At 39.1% G+C, this 23,774-nt stretch overlaps 1 protein-coding gene across 2 annotated transcripts in view; it reads right to left on the minus strand.

Annotated features, from left to right (window-relative positions):
• Positions 1–23,774, minus strand: part of LDLRAD4 (low density lipoprotein receptor class A domain containing 4) — a 239,423-nt gene that overhangs the window by 160,597 nt on the left and 55,052 nt on the right. For both annotated transcript variants that reach the window (XR_008429851.1, XM_053937773.1), the window contains exon 2: positions 20,933–21,390. Coding sequence is in view for 1 of the 2 variants with exons in the window: in XM_053937773.1 (XP_053793748.1) it covers positions 20,933–20,972 (40 nt within the window). In the remaining variant the exon portion in view is untranslated. The remainder of the gene's footprint in view (positions 1–20,932; positions 21,391–23,774) is intronic.

The following is a 23,774-nucleotide window of genomic DNA, read 5'->3' on the forward strand; positions in this document are numbered from 1 at the left end:
CTGAAGAAAAGAATTCGCTCTATTTCAGACTTCCAAACAGAACATTAGGGTCCTTCAGAGAATCATCAGACTACGGCTTTTTAGAATTCCATCAGACAAAAAACTGGGCAAAAATTAATTCTATTTGATGACATCAATCATGGAAGAAATTCACATATTAAGCATCAAAGAAATGGGCAGTGGGTATGGAAGGCTAGGCATCTTTCTAATAATATGCTGGTGTTTGGTAGGTCTGTCTCATTTTGACATTTTGGGGGCTAATCACATGTATTTTAATGAGAACTCGCTTCACTGAATTCAACCCCTAAACATGCATTTTAAATAACTTGCTCACTATTTTCTTTGACACTAAAGGTGACCTATATATGTTAAGATTGTGGAAAGATACTGTGAATATATGGAGAGAGATATAAGAACGTGGAAAAGGAAGACTAAAAAAAGAGAGAGGAATGTTTTGCCCCTTCTTATTTTTTTAGAACATTAAGTATTTCATTCTCTCATATTACAAGTACCTAGAGATGAGAGAGGACTACTCCTTAAATCACTTTAAAACTCTCTAGATAATATCTTCAACTTTAATGGGGCTTCACATATTTATTTCACTTAAAGCTTATTTATATCACATGCCTAGCAATCAGCAGCCTACATCTTGTCTTTTGAATAAAGATTTCCCCAAGTGTCTTCTAAATATTTTTTCTCTCTCAAGCCACATATCAACAGCAAAACAAGGAAAGAATAACCTAATTTTAAAAAGAATCTTATCAGTGTTCTTTTCTTATAAAATAATTTCCTTTTTTACAACATATAGGCAAGTACATTGCAAAGAAATAAAATCAAAGAAAAAAAATCCAATCTTTCCATATTCTTTCCTTACAAAGTTCACCTTTGATTTATGTACCATTATATAAAGAGACATGTACTTTCACATTAATATATCTAACAGGAAACTCAAAGCGTAGGCATTGTAGGCCAAGATTTGAAGCAAAATCTGGCCTAGGGTGTATTGACCTGGGGATTCCTTTACAAAGTATTCAACCTGTGAATTATGCTTAATTATTCTTCCTTCTTAAATGCAAGGACAACGTAGAGTTCAAAATCTCAGTTCAGAACCATCATAAAAAAGCACTGGCTTGCTTTGAATGGAAATTTCTATGAGTCAATAGGAAATGCATTTTTTATTTTAAACACAGTATCAACTGATTTTGAAACCATGTATCAACAACACAGTATATAATGTATGATGTGATTAGGCAATGCAGGTTGCAAAAGCACATTCCAAAAACACACGGAATAGTCCTGCCAGACTGCACTACAATTTCCCAGCTTCCGTTTTAATACTTGATGTCTGCATACAAAACCAGCAGGCCAAACAAGAAGACTGGCCTGAATTATTTTCATATAATATTCAGGAGAAAAGAGATTTGCTGGCTGCTCTACAAGGGAGCTGCCTGCAGTACTGCACTATTACATTTGCAAAGTGTGCAAGACTCAAGTCCTGTAAAGAACATGGAACAACAGGAAAGGAATGCATAACACTGTGTACCAAAAGATCCAGGGGGAAAACTATTATGCTGTCTTAACTAATAGTTCCAGAAATTTTTCTTTCAGTCACAGAAGGTTTTGTAAGATCTTGAAACAAAAACATTACGATTCTGATTCTTTTCTTAGCTGCACTTTTCCCACAGTCTATATGACACTGGGCAAGCTGCTTGGATCTTCCCAGCACATCTAGAGCTGTAATAATAGGAATAACAATAACAATAATAATAGTGATGATGCTGCCGTGAAATGATGTAGACGTAAAGCTCGTGATGACTGTAAGAAGGAAAATATTGAGGCAAACTGAGCAACATTACCATGTGTCTCAGTGCAAAGGAGAATCTCTATTTATTAATAATTTTAATAATTTTCTAGTTCCATTAGTTTTTTTTAATCTCATCAACTATTAACAAATGTCTGTTATCTGTACAGATTTTTTCAATGGAAATTGTTTCAGTTGGGCCACCCAGACAGCTATAAGATGAGATATAATGCTCTTGCTCACTTCCATTTAACCCAAACATTTATCTTAAAGACAAAGTAAACCAAAACAGTTTTATGTCCCATCTTGCATGACAAGCCACTTTTTTTTTTTTTTCAGACATAGTTTCAAGCATCTCTTTTCAGCCAGGTACAGAGAACAATTAAATCAGTACATAACTAGCACTGCTCCAGTGATCAGCGGAGCTTTGCCTTGTTTGTCTTTCATTTCCTGAGGCAGATACAACCCCTGAAGAAGAAACCCTGAGCAATATACTCTTAGAAGACTAATCCATATTCTTGCTTCCCAGGATCTAATCTCTGTTCTCAGTAAAGTCAACAATAAAGCAGAACTTCACTAGAAGACTACAAAGATCAGGATTTCAATGAGGAAGAATGATTAGAAATTTCTTGCACCAATATACAACAACGTCTTTGTCCCCAGTGACATCTCCTCTAAATATTTCTAAAAATTGAAGTAGTCAGAAATATGAAAATGCTTTACCTCTGTATGAAGGACACGAATACTAGTAGGGTATATGAGGCATCCTGAGGATGGAAAGCTGCCATAAGCTCTGTCTAAAATACTGTGCATCACAGTCTGTGTCAATTGTCCATGACCCTGTCACCTCTCCACCCTGGAGGCCATGAAATTGGGCCTGTCTGAGACAGCCATCATTTCATGATAGATCTGGGACAGTTCAGAACATAAAAAAATATTGCAATGTTAAATTACTAATTTATGAGAAGGGTGTGAAGGTTTGAAAGAACTGCTCAGAAATTTCTGCTGAACCTGAAAAAGGTTTTGAAGAGGAATAAAAATAAAAGCACAATTAGTGGACAACTGAATGTAGCTACAGATTGTCTTTGTTTTATTCCTTGCCTTGGTTTATTATTCCACTTCCCAGTATCTTAGGGAAGGATAATTTTAAGAAGAACTATAGATGAACAGAGACCAGTAATTCTTTTCTTAACTGCTACTAAAACCTGAACAGCCATTTTATTTTATTGCCAGTCCAGCCATAAGTACCAATGGGTCAAGGGCTCAAGTTCACTTTCCTTTGACACTGTGTCTTCAGTCACAAACTCAGTCATGATAAAACTTCTCTCAAGAGCCCAATTTCAACTGGACAGCTATAGGATCATAACAGGAATTTCAACAGGATATAGGACTACACCTCAAAACAGGGGCAATACTTTTCTGCGACTGCATGCAGCCCTACACCCTATTGATACCCCCCAGCTCCAAGGAGTGAACAAGGAGTGCCCAATGCTGATGGAAAGGAGTCTCCTCTGCAGCAGCAGTTGCAGTTGTGCAGCACATGACAGATCCAGGTGCTTCTCCTATTCCAGAAAAATGAACAGGATAATTAAGCATGGTGGGATTTACTGAGCTGGCAGATTTAGTACTGAAGGAGAACACCTTGTGCAGTAAGCAAAGTCCCAATGCATGCTACATTACCTGCAGGGCAAAAGGAGACAGCCTTATTTGCGTGTCAGCTTCCTCTCCATCTTGCATCCAGTGATTTCCCTACTTTCTCCTGCCATGCAGAAAACATCCTTATAATACAGAAGTTTTCAGTCTAATCTAATATTGATAAGGTCATAGTTCTGCTGGCAATGCCAGTTAGCTTCTGCAAGTGAGCTTCATGTATGTGCTCTTCCTTCTTACCACAGACAGCCAACAGACACTGGTCCTTCAGAATTAAAACTAATTCAATCTTTGAAATATTCACAACTGTTTTTTTAAGGAATCACATGCACACACAAACCAGTGCCAAATATAATGAAAAGGCAAAAGTCAGAAGATTTTGTGAGCTGTGGAATTGCCATGGCCGGCTTTTTGGCATGATAGAAATAATGCATATTATATACAAATGTCATAGAGAAACCGCCTCCGCTGCACTCAGTGTGAAAAGCAAACTTTTTAAAAATTCAAGAAAAGCCTACCATTGATATTAGCATATTATTTGACAATGTCATAAATTATTAGATGTAAAATTACACAGAAAGGTAAATTTTAAGTTTCTCAGTCTATCTACACTTAGCATCTTAGATGTATCTTCCTTATAAATGATATTTCTAGATTTTTTTAGGTATCGCCTTCCTTCCTCATGAAATATAAAATCTACTATATGCTAGCTGTAAAACTCTAGTTTCAGAAAATTTTCCAAGGTTTCAGGCTACTGCTTCAATAATAAAAGTAAAAAGTTACTACAGAACCAAAAAAAATCTATTTTAGCATTAAAACTTCCTTTCCTAGAAAAATTTCGTTTTATGGGGCAGTTGTAAGAAAATTTTAAATGCCAAATGTGCTTAACCAGTTGCAAAAAGCCACCACCAACAAAACCATCTTACATGATGGCTCATGGCTCTCCATGTACTCCTTTTTTAAAAAATAAAATTAAGCTAAAGAGTAACACAGGATGTCTAAGCCCAGAATCTAGTATTTCAAGAACCACAACACATTTCTGCTCCTACTGGTGCTAAGTTTTCATCACTTTACACACATTTGAATCACAAATACTTGCATACCTTGCTGCTGCACAAGGGAAGGTGTTAGATAGCAAAAGCAGAGCCCCTTTAGACAGCCTGATGGCAGAAAGCTTCTAACTAAAGCTTACAAATCCTGATTTTGTAAGAAGGCTCCTTACACATGATCATCTGTCCTAGAGGATGAGAAACAGTGGTCTTAAAAAAAGATTAAAATTTTTGCTCTTCCTCAAAATGTGTTGTAACTCAACACACACACCCACCAGTCTATGCCCTGCTAGAAGGGATCTTTCAATCACTTACTCCTTAGCATAGCTCATCCACAGAAACCGCTACAGACGGCTTGGCCAGGTCTTGGCAAGACCACTGAAGCCAGCAGAAGCCAACCTCTCCGGCTGTAAGCTGGAACAAGAGGGTTCTGATGGCTTCCAGTAGAGTCCCCTGTTTGACTGCTGCTCCCTCTCCATGGGGAAGAGGGAAAAACACACAGAGTCAGGCTCCCAAGCTACCAGCTGGACCACAACCCCTGAGAGGAGATGGTGAGTCTCATCCAAAGGCTCTTCTCCTTTGGAACAATCACCAGGAAGAGGTGAAAAATGAGGCACATGCGCAGGGCAGCTGCCAGGGAACTTCTGGTCCATGTATTGAATCCCTTGTGTGTCCTTCTATTAGTCCCAAAAAATCTTCCTGAGGCAAAGGAATGTACAAGTGGAATGTAGGCAGAGCTCTGAGAGGAGCCAGGGATCAGAAAGTAAGAGGAACATTCAAACTGACAGAAAACTGCAAGTGCTACAAAGAAGAAAGTGACTAACCTGCTCTAGGAAAATTCCCCTCGCAAGGACGCAAAGCTGTGTGGTGTGTCCCTGAAGCCAAGGTGATTTGACTGAGGAGCATGAAACCAAGCTTTAAATAGACTGCTTGCATCACATATGACAGGCCACAAAATAAATACTTTGGCTACCAATAAGGTCTGTAGTGAAGTCTGAGGGATGGGAACAACATAAAAAACTGAAAAGCAAATCACAGGCCAAACTGCTTCATCGGGTTTTTAGCACAACTTGATTTGAGCTTAGGTAAAAGAGTCAGCCCTTCTGGCTATACCCAGAGTGAGAAAATGTGAAGGGAGAACAAAGCAAAATGGCTGAAAGTAACTTTAATTCAGGCACTTCAAAGAAAATAAGGATATGTGTCCTGAATGGCAAAGGCTGAAATTACTAAGCTGTGGTTTATTGTAGACATGGCAGTTTAATCAAGGTAAGCTTTATAAAGAAACAGATTATCTTTTAATTGATCGACAGATACAAGTGGAAAAAACAGGCCATGTTTGGAGCTTGCAGACCTGTCATTCAGGATCTTTCTCAAAGACCTGAAGAAGGAGTTGCAGTGCACTCAGATTATCTATTTTCTCCAACTAAATCAGATGGTCTAATAAAAGAAACTACCACCTCCTGTAATTTATGCCTTGTAGAAAGAACTGATATAGGGATGTATAGCTCCACATGATGTATTTCACAGCAAATGGAACAGCTCTTCTTGGTAACAAGAATACCCATGAGATCATCAGACTTGCAATGTCTTCCAAAGTCAGTCTCAGTCATTATGGGGAAACTGACTCTCCAGATATCTAACAACAAACTCCAGAATAAATCTAAGAATGAACATTTAATTTGACACACAATGCAGCCACACACCTGCTAATATCAATATCTGAATTCTGAATCCATATGCAATTTACTCTTCCTGACACCTACAACAGTCAGTCAGGAGAAGACACATTGCCATTAAGAAAATATCCACTGCAAATTTCAATTACACCATCTTAGGAAGTAAAACCTTTTTTTTTTTTTCCCAGAGAAATCACACTGAAATAAAGCAACTGTTATTACTACTGAGAAGCAAAATCCAAAGTTATTTCCTATCTCCAGCACGACAATTGTCATAGCTTTTCCAATCACCCTTATTTTAGTCTTTGTTCCTTCAGTTGTTATTCTTTTAATTTCTTGTTTTAATATAGAACTATTTGCTATTTTAAGGTGCAGTTTGAATTCTCTGTAATTCTTCCTAATATACAAACTCAAACAGCTAAACTTAATTGATTATTACTTGTTCAGAGTACGGAAATCTATAAATTGATGTTATAACCCAAATAACATCTTGTGGAGTCTGCTTCTGTTGCAAAACTTGACAGAAGAAAGAAAAAAACCCTAACAGTATTACTTTCAACCAAGCTGCAGAACAAACTTAAAGTAAGGAGGGAAGGGTTATTGTCTCACTTCACACTGAACTATTTAGTCATTATTAACCAACAATGGTATCAGTGGCAGGTAAGAATATTCTCACTGTGTTAGAACATCTGCACAGTGGTGAGAGAATACATGTCCACAGTGGACCAGAGCAGCAATGTACCTTCCCCTATATATCTGAATCTTTATAACACTATGAAACCTGAAATACTCTTTTCTAAGTGGACATATTATTCAGTTTTGTCTCTTCTGGTAGACACATTCAGCAAAACTAAGTGTTCTTAACAACTGTTCAAGTTTTATTAAAATGGGGTCTCTCGTACCACTTACACAAAGACCACATTGTTCTTTATTTCATTTCTAGTTTCTGAAGAATAGTCTTGAAAGATTCGAGTACAATAAAGGCATGAGGGTCTGCAGATATTCTACACACCACCCTCACAGTTTAAGTTGCACTTTGGAAACCTCATAACAGTCAGAAGATATTGACAGTATTACATAATATTAATCAATAAAAGAATTCACTTTGGAATGCCTTTGTAAAATTATTTCTATTTTTATATCTCAAGGATTATTGCTGCACTCAATTTAACGATTCATTACTACCACAAAAGTAAAATGAACATGTGAGGTTAACAGCTATAGCTATTAGGTGTAACCTAACCAGCATTATACTGCATAATTGATCTACCTTCTTCAAGAATAATGTTCAGGGAAAAGGAATTACTACTACCATCTCTATAAATAGTACAGAAAGCCTAGGGCAAGTGTGTGGGATAATAGTAAAGATGAGAGACAGGAAAATGGGAGCGCACCAAGAGTTTATTTATAAATATCTGGGAACTCATTGCTTAGCATCATGTAATGTCTACACAGTCTCACATTGATCTAACTTTTAGACTGTGGCTCTATATTTAAGAACATAAAAACTAAGAATGAGCACACTAGACTTCTGACACTCTTCCCAAAATGAATGCAGCTCTTTCCCAGTTGAAACTGTTTCAAGACTGTCACTACAGGGATAAGATTTCCAGAATTTGTTCGTTGTACAAGTATTTAAGTTTGTTCCCTGTACAAGTATTTTTCTAATCCAGTGTTGGCAGAGCTTCAGTGTGGTTGAAATGACAGCAATCACTGTTAAAAGAATCACCTTAACCACTGTATGCACATCTAATTTTATCTTCAGCTTTACCTTCTGCAACATCACAAGTCAGGCTTTGCTGTTCTTCTGCCTCTCCAAGAGCACTATATCTAGGTGGCGGGCTCAGGCACTTATTTCATTCAGGATGGAATTCCACAAGTCCAGTTCAGTTTTAAGTATTGTCCCTAGGTCTCACTTCTCTTTCCTTCTATCTCACATTAACATATCCAGCATCCCATTGCCTCTTCATAAGGTCACAGGTACTGAGCAGCTGGAAAATTTCACTTTCTCCAACCCCCTGTTAGCAGGAGGCTACCATCTACTCTGGTAAAAACAAAACTGTCTTGTGGACTGATCCACAGTGCCAGGAATGGGGACAACTGGGGGATTTTGTTCACAATCACAATTCTAATTGAAAGCAAAATGCTAATATAGCAACAGCTGATTTTACTTGCATGAGAATTTTCTCCTTGTTGCTTGTCCATTTCTCATTTTAATGCTGTTTTGTTTATGTAGCAGAAGGTGTCCCTTAGCAAACTGAAGAATCTTGAATGCTTATTAAGAGATTTCCTGGAGGTGAAGAGCTCATATGCCTGAATACTTGTAGGGTCTGGCATCTTGTTTGTTTGCCTTTCAAACAGACCGCTAGTTGTAGTATGAAACAGAATCTTTCCACAAAGCTTGCCTTTTTGTCCTTCAGATAAAGCAAGTCACATAAAACCCAGGACTTTCTGAGGCTCTTCAAATTATGTCTTAAGATACCACATCTAGTCTGATCTGTAAGTGTATAAAGCAACAAATCAATGAGCCCACCTGCATTACATTAGTGAAATTATATTTTGCATTTAAAGACCATTGAAAAAGAAGTGACACTAATATGGACAGCTTCATTTGTATTCATCTCACTAAATTTTGTTCTCATAAATTTCAATAATCTTACTCTGTAGTTGGCAATTCAATGACAGGGTTTTTTAAGCCTTTTAGTAATAACCCATATACTTTGAGCAGTCTGGTCTCCCAGCACCACCTTCTTCCCAGTGCACAATTAATACTTGCAGATGAGAAGGGTTGTTTGTGTCACATATTTTATGGGCAGCTGTAATTCTTCTTCAGAGAACTTCTTTCCAGCACTGCTGGCACAAAGCAAGCCTGCAGTTTCCACAAGAAATCTTACCAGCTTACATTCTTCTCCTCATGGTAGGAGGTAAAAAGTTCAAAAATACAACAGAGAAAATATGAGAAAACAGTGAATTAGTACTTTCTGTTATAACCTCACCTTTCATACTGTGTTTAAATTCAGAGACTATAGTTTTAGTCCTCAGGTCTGCCGAGCTCCCGACTCACCTCACATCAATACTGCATCAGTGTCTCAGTTGCCTGTCTGCAAACACTGGACAGCAATACTTTTTCTTTCTGCTTCTATCTTGTCTTTTTTAGATGCTGAGGTTTTAAAAAGAGCTGTCCTTCACTGTTTTGGCACAGCAGGGTCCTCATCTCAGCTGAAGGTTCTTTGGTACAACACTGATCACTACAAGCAGGAGTCATGCCTGAGAGAACATTATTGTTTGAGATAAACATCTTGTTTATTTCAAAAAGTAGAATAATAAGGCTTTAAAGCAGTGACATACTTGAAAGATTGTACAAAAGCCACTAAGTCAATGCTATGGCACTTTCTTCATGCATACACTAGAGAAGCCACTGAATAAAAACATCTTCAAGAACCATATTTGTTGTCTTTCTTGTTTGAGCTTGTCCCTTTTTCTTTTATTACACAGAAACTGTCCAACAATTTATATAAACAGCAGTAGTTTGGGCACAAAGGTTACAATTGCTACAGAAAAAAAAATAAAAAGGTATCTTCAGTTTACAGATGTCACCTACTTCCTGAGTTAAGAAGAGTGAGGCTCTTCTGAACTTTAACATTCTTGTGGCAGGTCATGTGTCTCTTCAAATTCTTGCTCAGAGCAACTGGAAGCAGATATTATCCTGAAAGTATTTCTTTTGAGATAAACAAATCAAGAATAATAAAGATCAGAAAGAGGAAAAATGGAGACTCATGCCCAAATTCCAATTTTTTCGTTTAAATCAAGGACTGACTGAGTGCACAGCCAGGCTGTGAATCCATCTTCAGCCAGTATAAATTACTGGTTTGTATAGTCTGAGCCTCCAGGATAAACAGACAATTCTTAAACAATTTATATGCAAGCCAGTCTTCCAGGCTTCTCTGAAGCCATTACCTTGTCCTGACTCTACCTACCACCACCTCAGCATATGTACACCTACAACACAGGCTTCCAGCACTGTCAGCCATCAAATGGCATTGAATGAAGTTATTTTACCCACTAACAGCAGAGACAAGTTTATCCTCAGAGGCATGGGTTGAAGGTGCTGCTTAGATGCTGGCTGTAGAGTAGGATTCTTCTTGGGCATTTTCATCATGAAAACTCTTCATTGTTAACTCCTCATTACTCAAACAAAGCTTCCCCTACTCTTGCCTTTAAATCAGAAGGGAGTGACTTTCTTGTGAAGAAAGTGAGAAAGCTAAGAACACAACAGGATAGAAATTTTTAAGAAAAAAATCAAACCCCACAAAATATGAAAGACATACTGCTCAATCTGTTCTCCACTGCTAACAGTTTGTTAGTGTTGGCATGAGAGAGAGCATGGAGACAGACCTGTGGCTATGAAGAAGAGGGAGAGTGTTCCAACTTGCCATCCATGTTCCAAAACATCACCTTAAACCCCTGGGAAACTCGTCTTCATGGCTTTCAAAGTTTAAGGATTCCAAAGACCAAACTACTGGGTAAGTTTCATAGGCAAATAACAGTGAGGTGATCATAATAAATTATAGTGGAAAGGATTCAACTATGATACAAAAGAATTTTGGTTTGCTATCAAACTCCAAGTCCCTGGGCTCCAGATACTGTCAAAGCCTTCCTGCTTGAAGCCCCCTTGGCTGAGAAATCAGCACAAGCACAGCCTTGGAAAAGATGGGTCTCAGAAAGCAGCATTGTTATTACAGCTATATCATGGTGTTGTATTCTCACAGGGAAAAGGGTGTTTGTAAGAGGCTGGAAGGGCTTGAAGGCTACACCATAATATCAAATAATGATCTTACTAGAAACTGAACATTTTGGTTATTCACTGTTGCCGAGGGCTGAGTAGAAATTAAAAAGGGTGTGAGTATCCCTCTAGAAAGGTTTTGGAGCAGAGGTTGGGCAGCCTGCAGGGAGAAAACCTGGGAGAGGCACAGTGTGGGGTGCACGCCTGGGTGGATCCATGCTGCTCCCTAATGAAGTGCTTCTGTTAAGAAAGCCAAGGCCCAGGACGTGAGGGGCAGCCAATACAGGCACCGGAATACGCGCGTTCATAGAAAGGCTCAGATTGTGCCCACCCATAAAACCCAAACCAAACAGCAACAAAAAAACACAACATTAATACCCGTGACTCCTGGCTTCTTTAGCTAAAAAGCAAAATAAATAAATAAATAAATAAATAAATTGTAAATATCGGAGAAGTGAATGTAGCATTTAATCTGTATACAGGGTATTACCTTCTCCTCAGTAGCTTTTAGGCTTTTCCATCACATTTATCCTGTAATGTCAACTTTCACTTCTGTGTTTAAGCAGACTGCAGTCTCTGATTTGTAAAGGCATTACTACACCACAGAGCAAATAAACATAACACTAATCCACAGTATTTTTTTGGCAGTAAAAGAAAACTGAGAGAATATCAAGTCAAATGGGCCTGCTTGACATTACAGAAAAAACAAACAACAAAACATTAGACCAAAACTTCACCTGACCTCAAGATAAGTGCATGGGAATATTCTGCATAATTTTTACATGAATAAAATTACGTTATTTTCCTAACAACATTTATGTTTCCAATTAGTCACTGTATCTCTTCAGCTTCCAACAAGGACTTCAGTAGCTTTGCACTGATTTGTGGCTTAGGCTTCCTCTTTTAACACTTTTAAATCTGTAACAAAATGTATTTCTAGCCTGCCTCACACTGGTGCTCCAAGACAAGGAGGCTGCCCCATTTCCACTGCAGGAGACCACCAGCAGAAAAAGGTAAAAGGCCTTTTCAGCAGTAAAAATACACTCAGCCAGCCATGGGCACAGCCAGACTGCCTCTTTTCCCCTAAAATTAAAAAAAAAAAAAAAAAAAAAAACCAAAAGCAGCCCACCTAATTAATTAGAAGGAATTAACAGAAAGCATTCACTGCCAATTTAACAATCAATTTTCACCACTTTTTATTTTTTGAGTTTTACTTGAAGGACGATGCTTGCATTTCATCCTTTCAAAAAGTCTGCCTTTTTATTATGATTAAGCACTGAAACATAGCATATTTACAGCTAAATTTATTGTCATATTCACTCTGGAATTGCCCATTTGGCTGACTAAGTTGTACCACACGAAGGCACCGTGACATGTACTATTAAGAAATGAGAAATGGCAGATGGGCATTTCCAGAGAACCATCAGCTTTGCAAATGGTGATGCTACTGCTGAATATCATTTGCTAAAAATGGTTATCAAAGGTGAGGATCCAGGCTTAACATCCTCCCTGAACATGCTAGAGCATTTCCTCCCACTTTGGGAAGAAGTTTGCCATTTCCAGCAATACACTACTTCATAAAATTATTTTAGCATTGGCCAAGATATTTCTGTCAATTTGAACCTTCTTTTGCTCTGGTGTGCCCAAACCACTGTTTTTCTCTGGATTGTCAGAACAAGCGGCCCACACACATGTACCCAAAACTACACCTAGACTGAAAATTAAAGAACATCTAAATGGAATTTAAATTAAATCAAAAATGAATGAAAATTTAATTTAAAATAATTTTTTTTAATATTCCCATATCAGAGTAAGTAGGATGTTGCTTGATATGAATGATGTTATATCATGGAGTAGTCTGTGATTCCAGGTCCATGGAGAATCCTTTTCCAAGTCCAGGAACCCTCAAGTTGCTTCACAGGGCACCACACCACTGCACTTCCTCTGGAGTCTCATTGGCTTCTTTTCTGCCTTTTTTTGACTGCTATTCATTGAGCTCCAGGTGGCTTCCCATGGCACTACCTCCTGGTAGTGACTGCCACCCAAATTGTCCCCCTTAGCAAGTGGAAAAGGATGTAGTACTTCACTAAAACAAGCAAACAGGAAAGGGGGTCTTGTACCCCAGTTAAATATAAATTTGAAAGAAGAAGCATTTAAAATGTGAAATCCTTGGCCTGTGTGACATGTCCCTCTGTTTCCATAAAGACTGTCCCAGTTCAAGAAGCAAAGGTAGTATCTGGCCAGCTGGAGATTAAGCAGTTCTCCAACCAGACATTTTGAGGAGAATTTTCTTGAGGTGAAAGGAAACAAAGAAGAAAACATTTTCACCCACATAAAGTTTGGGATCAAAACTTAAAAGCCAGCCTTCTAGGCTTGAAGAAAAATCTAAAGCAGAAAGCATTCTTGTTCTAATCACTGATGATGAGGACAACACAAGAACTATGTTGTGACTAAAAGCTATCACTCTCAGGTGGCAACAGTGCTCTCAAATCCATTTTCACAGTTTCACGCTCTTCTGTAATTCTAATAAAGTTTTTAACCCTGAAGAGGAGACTTCCAAACAATGCAATACTATCCTTAAAGTACTGATGAATGTTACTGAATGTAACATATTTGCATGGCAAACTCTTAGAGACCATGGTTATATTCTCTTCCATGTACTTTTGCTGAGAATACTATCTGTACTCCAAAAATTGCTTACCCTAAATAAAATACCTAAGGAATACAATGGAATGTGATCTGTTACTAGCTGTGTGCTGAGTAAGGGGCATTGCAAAAAAGCAGTCTGTTTCTCACAAGAACTAAGAGACAGTCAGAGTTGTCTGTGAGTGACACAGTAACCTTGAAAATTCATAGAATAAGAATGCAATTGTTAAGAAAATTGCAGACATTTTAGTAAGGCCAGACCAGTTTCATGAAGCAGATGAAAACAAAACTGGAACAGAGAGGGGTGAGAATTCTCTGTTACATATTCAAGCTGAATTTTTAAATGAAATGTTTATCTGTACTTGAAAATCATGCAAATAATGACAGCAGCAATGTGGGAGATCTGTATTAATGTATAAATTAATTTTCAACTGTTTTCAATATTAATTATACTATATACTTAATATAAGACATTTCAAACCTGTTTTTCTATTTTACATTGAACCTCAATTATAATTCTGAGGAAGAAGGCTACATTCAGCAGCAGATATACCAGTTACAGATCAGTTTTGCTCACAATAAAGAAAACAACCTCAGGGGATTGTTGATTTGGCTTTGCCCTATTTTTGGTTATTCTTTAAAATTACCTTTTAAATATGCTTACTATCTAAGAGTGGCAAAAGTGTTTCTTAAAATACTTGCATACTGTGAAATGGAAGAATGGATGCAGCATTTCTGTAACATGAAAATATTTCTATACAAGTTGCACAGACATAGAAACATGTCACACCCCCAAAAATAAGATGTCTAAACAAGGCCAAGCTATAAGGAAAGCAATGGAGTAATATTCCAGCAAAAGGAGAGTTAATACTTTAAACACCCATGACTCCTAATCTATTTTTTATCAATTATTCCAAGAGCTCAACAGAATCTACTTAAACACTGAGATGATAGAGTAGTACAGGTGGGTTACTAACTTTAAAAATGTACATTTATTATCCAGGGAACCAGCAATAAGAGCATCATTTTTACAGAAAAGTAAGGCTGGAAGTGCTCTCATGAAGTCCATTCCTCTGCCCCAGGGCAAAATCAACTATACATAAACCATTCCTGACAGATATTTGTCTAACTTGTTCTTAAAAACCTTCAGTGACAGAGGCTTTGCAACCTCCCTAGGCAATTGGCTGCAGTCCTTAACTATCCTTACCATTAGAAAGATTTTCCTAATGTCTAGCCTCAATCTCTCCACTACAGTAAGCTTGACTGTTACTTTGTGCTCTATCCCCAGCAGAACTGGAAAAGAGTTTCTATTTCTTTACTCTTTACATGAAATTTCCATATATTTTTAAATGGTTATCACATCTTCCCTCACTCTCCCATTCCCTAAATGCATAATGGCCAACTAGGTCATATGCAACCTGCTGGAGCAATTTATCTGGTCTCCCATGTAGTCCCCTCAAGGAGCCTCCCTATTCTGGCACTGCCACCCCTGTACCAGAGACATCTCCACCCAAAATGCAGGCAGTTAAGCAAAACAGGATGCAGTTAGAGAAGCCAAACTGGATGGCAACCTCTCAGATTGCCTTCCTGCAAAGAAAGGTCCCACACAAACCAGCAGAAGCCACGGTGGAAGAGATGGGAAGTGGAGAAAGGTACTCACTCAACCCAGAGAAGGGCAGATGAAGAGAGGAAGGGTTGAGTCTAGAAAAGAGGGAGAGAGGCTCTTACACAACCTGGAATTACATTGCATTTAGTTGTCTGGAAGTGGGAAAGGTCTGGAAACAAAGGTGAAGGAAAGCAGGGAAAAGCAGGAAGATTACCAGAAGAGTCGGGAATTTGGAAGGGAAGTGAAATCAAATGTACAAATGGAGAGGGATGAAGGAGCCTCAATACAGAGAGAGGAGATGTTGGCACTGATGGGAGAAGAGACGAAGAGAGGTTGGGACAGCATGAAACACAGGAAGAAATGCAGCAGAAGTCCTGTGTGCCAGGAAATACAGCACAGAGGTGGGGACACTGGAGAAGCTCCACCAAGTTGTGTTTCTCTGAGCATGAGGATCTTCTAACAGATGAATTCTCTTTCTCTCCTAAAGCAGGACCTCTGGGAGTGCCAGTCAAGTTGAGAAGTTGCTCCTTGGGAGTAACCTGGTCTCTCTGGATATGGCCCAAGGTCAAGCTTTGGTGACAATAACTGTCAGACATAAGGCTGCGAGAAATTACGGAAAGATTTGAGGGTGCCATCACTTTCACAGGGAAAGGTGTGAGGGAGAAGATATGTGGCTATGACAGAATGGGATCAGGAGATGACAGGAAAAGTCAGTGCTAGATTGAAAGGCAGCAGCCCACTGCACAGAGCAACCTCTTACTATTTATTCTGGTTTCCATAGTGCCAGAACTAATAATCCCTCCAGCAGGGCTGAGGGTCACAGGGCAGGAATGCCTCTGAGTCAGCCCAGGTCTGACAGAGCTTGTGCTGAGATGGAGTTAATAAAATCCTGATGAACCTAGGCTGACCTTGCAAGGTCAGGATGCTTTATAGACTGATTCCTAATCCATCCCACAGTGTTCCCATTATCCTTTGATCATCCTGGATGTCTCTGTGCCACACACTCCAGTGATGGAGAGCAGACTTCAGAATCACACTGTTCTCCTAAACTAGCACTCAAAACACACACTAGTGAAGGGAGTGTCTGATTTTAAAAACAGACCTTGGCTGTCCACAATTGCCACCACTGTTATCCCAGCACTGGCACGGCACTAGGAATGGCCAGTGCAGAAGGGGCAGAACTTCGTGAGCAAGTGAGAAGGTCCTTCTGACCATCACACCGAAGCAGGGCTGTGTCACGGCCACATCTTGTCATGCCCCTCAGTGCATCAGACATGCCCTGACACAAATCTGTGCTGCTTCTGGCAGCCAAGGGAAAAAATCTTCAGAAAGTTTGAGAGTTACTGCTCTAGTCTGAAAAAGACCCTTTTTGCACTTCCCAGGGGTCATGCTGTCTGGACCTCTGGCCATTCATTCTGCTCTTCTCTGGATGCTTCCAACAGGCCCGCAGAGCACGGCTCAGAGCAGAAATAGTACACCAGCCACACAAATGCCAAGTAGAGTGGAAAAATTATTTTGCAGGCAGACTCCTGTCCATATATTCTAGCATAATATTCATGGCATAGAATTGTTGATTGATATCCATTTTCTGAACTCTTGCAACTGCCCATCTGTTTTCTGCAGACCTGGTGTCTCACCAGTTATTCTACATTTTGATTTGCACAGCTGATTATTCCTGTTGAACCACAATTTAGAACTTGTCCTTGATGAACTGCATCATATTTATTTCAGATCAGTTCTCCAATATATCACATTAATTTTGAATTCTAATCCTGTGCTCAGAAGGTTTACATCTTCCCCCTGGTTGGTGTCATCTGGAAATTTTGCATGCAGATTCTATCATCTAAATCATTAATTAAAATACTGAATATTTTCTGGCAATCCAGGGCAGAATCCCACTTGACAGATCCTTCTGGTTTGACTGTGAAGCACTAGTAATTATTCTGAGAAGAGCTTTCCAGCCAACTGTTTACCCACCTTGTAGCCCATTGTGCCACCTTGTTTATGAGAAGCTGAAAAGACTTCCAAAAATCAAAATATATTTCTCCACTTACAGGAAAATTAGGCTCCACTGACAAGGTACCTTCTGGGGAAAAAAATCCATGCAAATTTATTTATCATATTATTATCTACAGGCTAATTATTTAAAAAATCAGTTGACTATTTGAGTCAAACTTTTTTCTCCAAGAATATAAGATAACTAGCTACTCCAATGGGGGACAGGGAAGGTCCCAGAAGAGTTTATAGGTAGATGCAGTGTTTCCTCTTTCACAGATTTTTTGAACCTAAACTGTCCTCCAAATGTTCTTCAGTGTAGCCACTAATTGTTCAGAGATTGCTTCAGCTATTTCATTGAAGAGAAAATTTAATAAACTCCATCTTGTTCTAAAACATCAATTATCCTATCTCTTTAGTTTATAATCTGTTCTTTTTCTGCTCTAGTTGGAATTCTTACCTTTCTAAAAGTCGCAGTTCTTTTCCTGCCACTTGGTTACAGATCACCCTTTTAGGCAAAGAATTATAGAGAAAATTACATTAACTACTCAATCCTCTCTGCACCATCAGATTATGAGTTTTTTTAACTGACATTTTGTAATTCCCTGTCAACTAGTAGCCCGGATCTTCCTCTTATTACTACTGAGAATGTAGTATGTTTCTTTGTTATCATACCCTTTATTAGTAGCACCTTGTTCTGTGAACTGACCGACCTGATTTGACCCTTGAATTTTTCTCATCTTCTTTTACTCTCATCTCCAGTAACATATTGAGTTTCCACCTTCAGTATGAGTCAGATCAATTATCAGATCATATAATTTTGTCTCTTCTTACCCTTTTTTACTGGAATGCCTCTCATCTGGGCTTTTTTTACTCTTTATTTTCACTGGGAAAGAGAAAGTTATTTCCTTTAAAAATTGCCAGAATTTCTCAGGTTTGGATCCCAAGAAACATTACCTATCAGTTCTATGAGCTCAATGCAATATACTTTCTTGCATACTGTTGCTTTTATTCTCAAATTCTCTTTTCTCAGTTTCTGAAGAATGACAGGCTCACTCTTTCCTGATTGCTACCACTCAAACTGCATTTTACCATCGTAGGCTCAGCCATCTCTTTCCTCATCAAGCCTAGGAGCACTTCCCTTCCACTGCCCTTTCTACATTCTGTAATCCTGAACCTATTATACTTACATGATCTACTGAATTTAGTATTTAGCACATAAAGTGAAAATATTCTAAACGTTTGCTATTGTTTGGTAATACATAATAAAACTGGGTGATCCCATCTCTTGGTACAAGAGCCATCTGTAAAAAAATGGAATCTTTGGCATCAGTGCCAGTAAAATGAACGTACAGACAGGATCAAAATGTCTCCTAGCCATAACTGCAAACCTTTCCAGGTAACAGCGATGTTACCTGGAATAGCAATGTGGAAAGGAAGTTTAGGAAATACTCTGACCATGGCTGCACAGAGGCACTGTCCTCCTAAGCTTCTTTTGCCAGCACTCTGGTGAGCTGTAAATTGAAATTATTACTCTGGTTGTTGCAACAATCACTTAGCATGTCTAGATTCAGCGTTGACACCACACAGGCTTCAGATATCAAAGCTTTTTTGTACAAATTAGCTCCCTTCTCATGTGGCCATGCCTCCTCTGCTGCTAGCAGATATTGTTCTCTCCTACAGCTAAACTGGCACTCCAACAAAACAAAAGGAGCACTACAGCAAGGATCAGAGGAGTGACCATATGCAGCTGCCATTACATTCCTATTGCATCCCTTAAATTAGCATAGCACAGTCCAATGGATTTCTCTGAGAAATACATACCTACCCACTGTTTATTATTGCTGAGTACATAATATAAATCTAATAAGGAACAAGAAAGATCTCCAAAAAGTAAATGTAGATATCAATTTAATACAAGTTGGAAATTTTCTCCTCATATAAAGGAAATATAATTCAATCTGTTTCTATAACAAATCTCCTGAACGCTTGGTGCCCCTTAATGTTTAATAATTCTTTAGTACAGCTGTCAAGATTTGAATATGTTTATTAACATCTTTACCTAAGGGCAATTCCAAAGGAATATAAGAATTTCTTACAGGAAACCAAGCAATCTTCATGCCATTAAGTCTCCAGAATAGGTCTGAATCTGCTGGGTTGCACCACTGTCTGACTGTTGTCCTGGGCTTCCAGGGACCCCAGTTTCATCTCTCTGAATTTTATGCAGCTCTGCTTGCCAGGTGGTTTCCATCCAGAAGCACTCATGAGGTTACCAGCTTTTCCACACACCCCTGCCCAAGCACCCTGGTCACAGTGCCAACTTCTGGGAGCTAAGGGGTAGCAGACACACACAGTGGCAGAAGTGTATAAAACTGGACAGAAAATAATATAGTAATGCAAGGGTGTTAGAAGTAATAGGGTTTCCAGCAAAGGAGAGAGCCAGGTTAAGGAAGAGAGCAGATATCCTCACAGTTGGAATTTTGGTGGAAAGCAAAAGAGTGACAAAAACTCCTAGGAAGAGCTGAGGACTGACAGAGAGCAGCAAGGACAAGAACAGCAGTGGGGAGCTTTAGGAGTGTGCTGCTGGCTAGACAGAGGAAGGAGAGCCCTGTGGCTGTCCCAGATTTCACGTCTGGCATTTGCACTGGAGCACATGTGGAGGAGAGCTTCCTGCTTCCTCTCCTTCAGAACACGTCTCACTGACAGGCACAGAAACCAGGCTGTAAATCAAAGCAAGGCAACAGAGACAGTTCAGAGCTGCACCACCACTCCAAACCACTGTGCTGGTGCAGACAGCTGGACACAGAATCACACCCCACTGCAGCCAAAACTCCTTCTAAAGGCAAATATTTTATATTAGAAAAATAAATGTCTTGCACATCACTAGTTTTCACTGAAGTACTAATCCCTTATCTAGACCTACTAAAACAAGAGCAATATTGCAAGATTTTCTATGCATTTTTTGCTGCATCTCAGCTGGCTGGCAGACATGGAAACAAAGCAGCAGGATCTGCTTATCCTCTTTTCCTCCTCCCGCCTCCCAAATCAGAAACCATCCCATACAGGGAAAGCATTAAATGAACTCCAGCAGACTCTACACTAGAGGGAGCTTTCCTCAGACAGTCACAGCACCTTTCTCATTACATTATTTTTAATCCATCTACAGAGAAATACACCGGACTGAGGTGAAACAGTTACCATTTAAGCCCTCCAGTTAAGCCAGCTCAAGCACTGCAGCAGGTCAGTGGTGTGGAGGGGGGAGTACAAAGAGAGGCTGCCTGGCAAGATCTGCCCAGAGATGTGATCCAGCAGACAAGATAAGGCCCAACAGTGACATGTTGCTGAGAAGCCTCCTGACATGAACCACTTCCATCCTGCAGCCTCACTAAACTCCTGTGTTGAGCACAAGAGCAACTTTACAGACTACATTTTATACTGACCCAAGAGACCACTCATGGTTAAGCTGTTAATGAGTACTTTAATGAGGAAAGCTGAGATAAACTTTCCCCAAGGCTTGTGGCTATCCATTGCTGAAGGCAGAAACGTGGATAACTGTGCTCCTCACTGCTAATACAAGTGTTGAACTGGTCTTCAAGTGAATTGTTTTAAAATACTATTTAAGCTGAAAGTACTACAAGATGCTAACGACAGTCAGGACCTATTCATTTTCTGAACTCCAGTAAATTGTCCCAGGAATATGAGTGGAACTAGAGCATAAATCCTTACCTGTGAAAGCATTTGTGGCCTGAAAACCAGCTTCCTGCATACTGCTCTTCCAGAGAAGCTTGAGATTCCCGTCTCAACCTGTCCTTACTGGAGACAACTGCTGAGCTTGTTGCTGTCAAGTCACTTCCATCTTAGCTCGTCAGAGTCCATTTCTCTTTCCATTCCTGTATCTGGCACCATCCAGTTTCCACCTGTTCCCAGGTCTTTCGATGTGCAAGCAGAAGGGATCTGCACTGAAACTAAGGAGAAGTGCTGGACAGACCAATCAACCAGCCAGCCAGAGGATTTGTGCCATGATGAAAGTGAAAATGAAGCAAATCGCCTGTCAAGACTTCCCTTCCCTTTTACAATTAAGTTCTAATCCTCTGTTCATCCAGCACCATTTTTTCAGGTCTCGGCCAATGATGATGTTCAATTGTCTCTCCTCTCTTGTGTTCCTCTCCCCTCAGGCACGCTCACTGAGAAATTAAAAAAGAAGAGATTATGTTTCCTGATGACCTGTAGCAACACTAAAATTAACAGACTCCAGGGAACAAAAACCCAAAATACATTATCAGGGATTGATTGTACACATTAAAGGAGATCTTCAGAAGGCAAATCTTGCGATTTTGCTGAGATGCAAAGTGTGACCACACAGCTCTTTGAAGTGCAAAGAGGAACAGTGCTGAGGGTGTCATATGCATCTCTGAGAACATGATATGATTTACATTTCAAAAGCCATATTTAGCAGAGATGGGGGCAGCAATACAATAACAAAATTGCAGTTAAAAGAGAAAAGGAAAAATACTCAAGGCTCTCAAGTCTAGTCTATTCAAAACCACAGTGAAACTATTAGCATTTCATATAGCTGCTTCCCTCCTTTTCTGGAGTAGGAAAAGAGAGAGCTGTGTGCCAACACTGTATATGCCATTCTTACAGTCTTCTGCAGTTAAAAACCTCTGTATTTCTTCCTGTCGATTACCAAATTTTGTATGTCTTGCTGTCGATTATCTTTTAAAAATCTCAATTGTAACACAGATGGACACAATTCAGATGCCTTCAGGTATTCAGTGAGGTTAAAATCACCCACAGGCTACACAGCAGAAAGGTGTGTATTTTACTTGATACTGCTATATAACATGGATACTTAAAGCTCACTGAAAACTACAGCTTGTTCCAGGTCCAGCTTTTAAAAACGTTATTAAAACAATTACTTTAATAGGGTGAAGGTGACCAGTAGACAGGCACATGTTTAAGGATATTATTTTAGAAAACAAGGAAGAAAGAAAAGAGGACTTGGAGGAGAACCCACTCACTCCTCAGCCACCCTGTTCCTTGTCATGATGCTTGGCCCACTGTCTCCCAGCTCAGTGGCACAGGCAGGTTGAAAATACATCTGTGATGATCTTATGACCTACTAAAGCATTTTAGATGATGAGTCTAGCCAGGGTTTGCAGTACTGGACTGGACCCAAGGTCTACCTGCTAGAGCAGCCCATGTCAGAGTATGGCAGTCCCAGCAGCCGCTGCTTTGCAGAACACTGCAAATGCCAGCTCAGGGAGCAGATGGGAATAATGCACTGCTTGCTCCCCAGCCCCACGTCACCTTTCACCCTGACCTGCAAGATCTAGAGATGAGCTTATACCTGAAGCACAAGTCTGAATATCCCAGAGAGTCCAAAACTGCAGAGAAGATTCACCTTGGGTGAAGGACAAAAAGGATCTCTCCTCAAGTGTGCCACTGAAACCAAGTGAGCCTGACACCTGATGAATGTGATTTTCCTTGCAACACATTGAATGAAAGCTAGCTGCGAGCAAAGATGAATCTCAATGGTATTGCTTTTCCCCCCTGATTTTGTAATGCCACTATTACTGAAGAACACATGTTTTTGTCTCAACACACAGCACAGGAATGACTGATTAGTTACTTGTATTCAAATCTAGTCATTTGCATTCAGATCAAATAAGGTTACAGAACAGATTTTAAATGCTTTCCCCATTTCTTACCCAAACATCTCAACCTAATACAGAAGAAAGTGGAAATCAAGGCAGAGAGAAAAAAAAAAAAAATGTGTAGTATCTTTTATCAGAAAATACGCATTAAAAATTTTAGAATACTGTTTAAAAAGCCATTATTTCTGAATATTATATAGGTCCTTGAGATACTTTTTCAACCCTTTGAAGTGCTCTATGCAACTAATAACAATTCATATGAGGCTATTTTATTCTAAAATATATATAACTGAGCAAGTATAATATACATACACAGCAGCATATAGTTCTTTTGGGTCTTAATATTGTGCTAATTATTCTATAATGACTATAGGTGGATGCTGCAGTCATTTCCCAAGCTTTTTCTCTAGAGGCCTGCATTTCCTCTATATTTATAAGAGGATGTCCATATTTGCATGTACATTTTCAGTCTTATAACTTTTAATTTTGATCTATAAATCCAAAATGTTGATGCTTCTATTTTCAACATTTTCATTTCACATCTTAGAAATGCTCAAGAGATGTGCAGTAATATGTTAGCACCCAGGGAAATTCTCCTAATTTTATTTCTATATATTAGATATAATAAACTTCTAATTCTTAAAAGAATAAAGTAATTTCACTTTACCGAAAATTAATATTTTATTAAAAGACTAATTATTCTCCACATCTTCAACAGTTCTGCTAAACTAGTTAAGAACCAGTAGTGCTGAAGAAACGCTACAACACAGGCACTTTCAGTAACCACTGCTCCTTCATAGAAATGATAGAAAGATGTAATTTTAACATTACAAGACACTGAAACATTTCAAGAGTTTATTCAGACCTTCATATTCAAAGGATAGTGCACTGCATCAGGTTTAAGTCCTTCC

This window comes from Vidua chalybeata, chromosome 1, assembly GCF_026979565.1.
Source record: "Vidua chalybeata isolate OUT-0048 chromosome 1, bVidCha1 merged haplotype, whole genome shotgun sequence".
In the NCBI taxonomy this organism is placed as follows: Eukaryota; Metazoa; Chordata; class Aves; order Passeriformes; family Viduidae; genus Vidua; species Vidua chalybeata.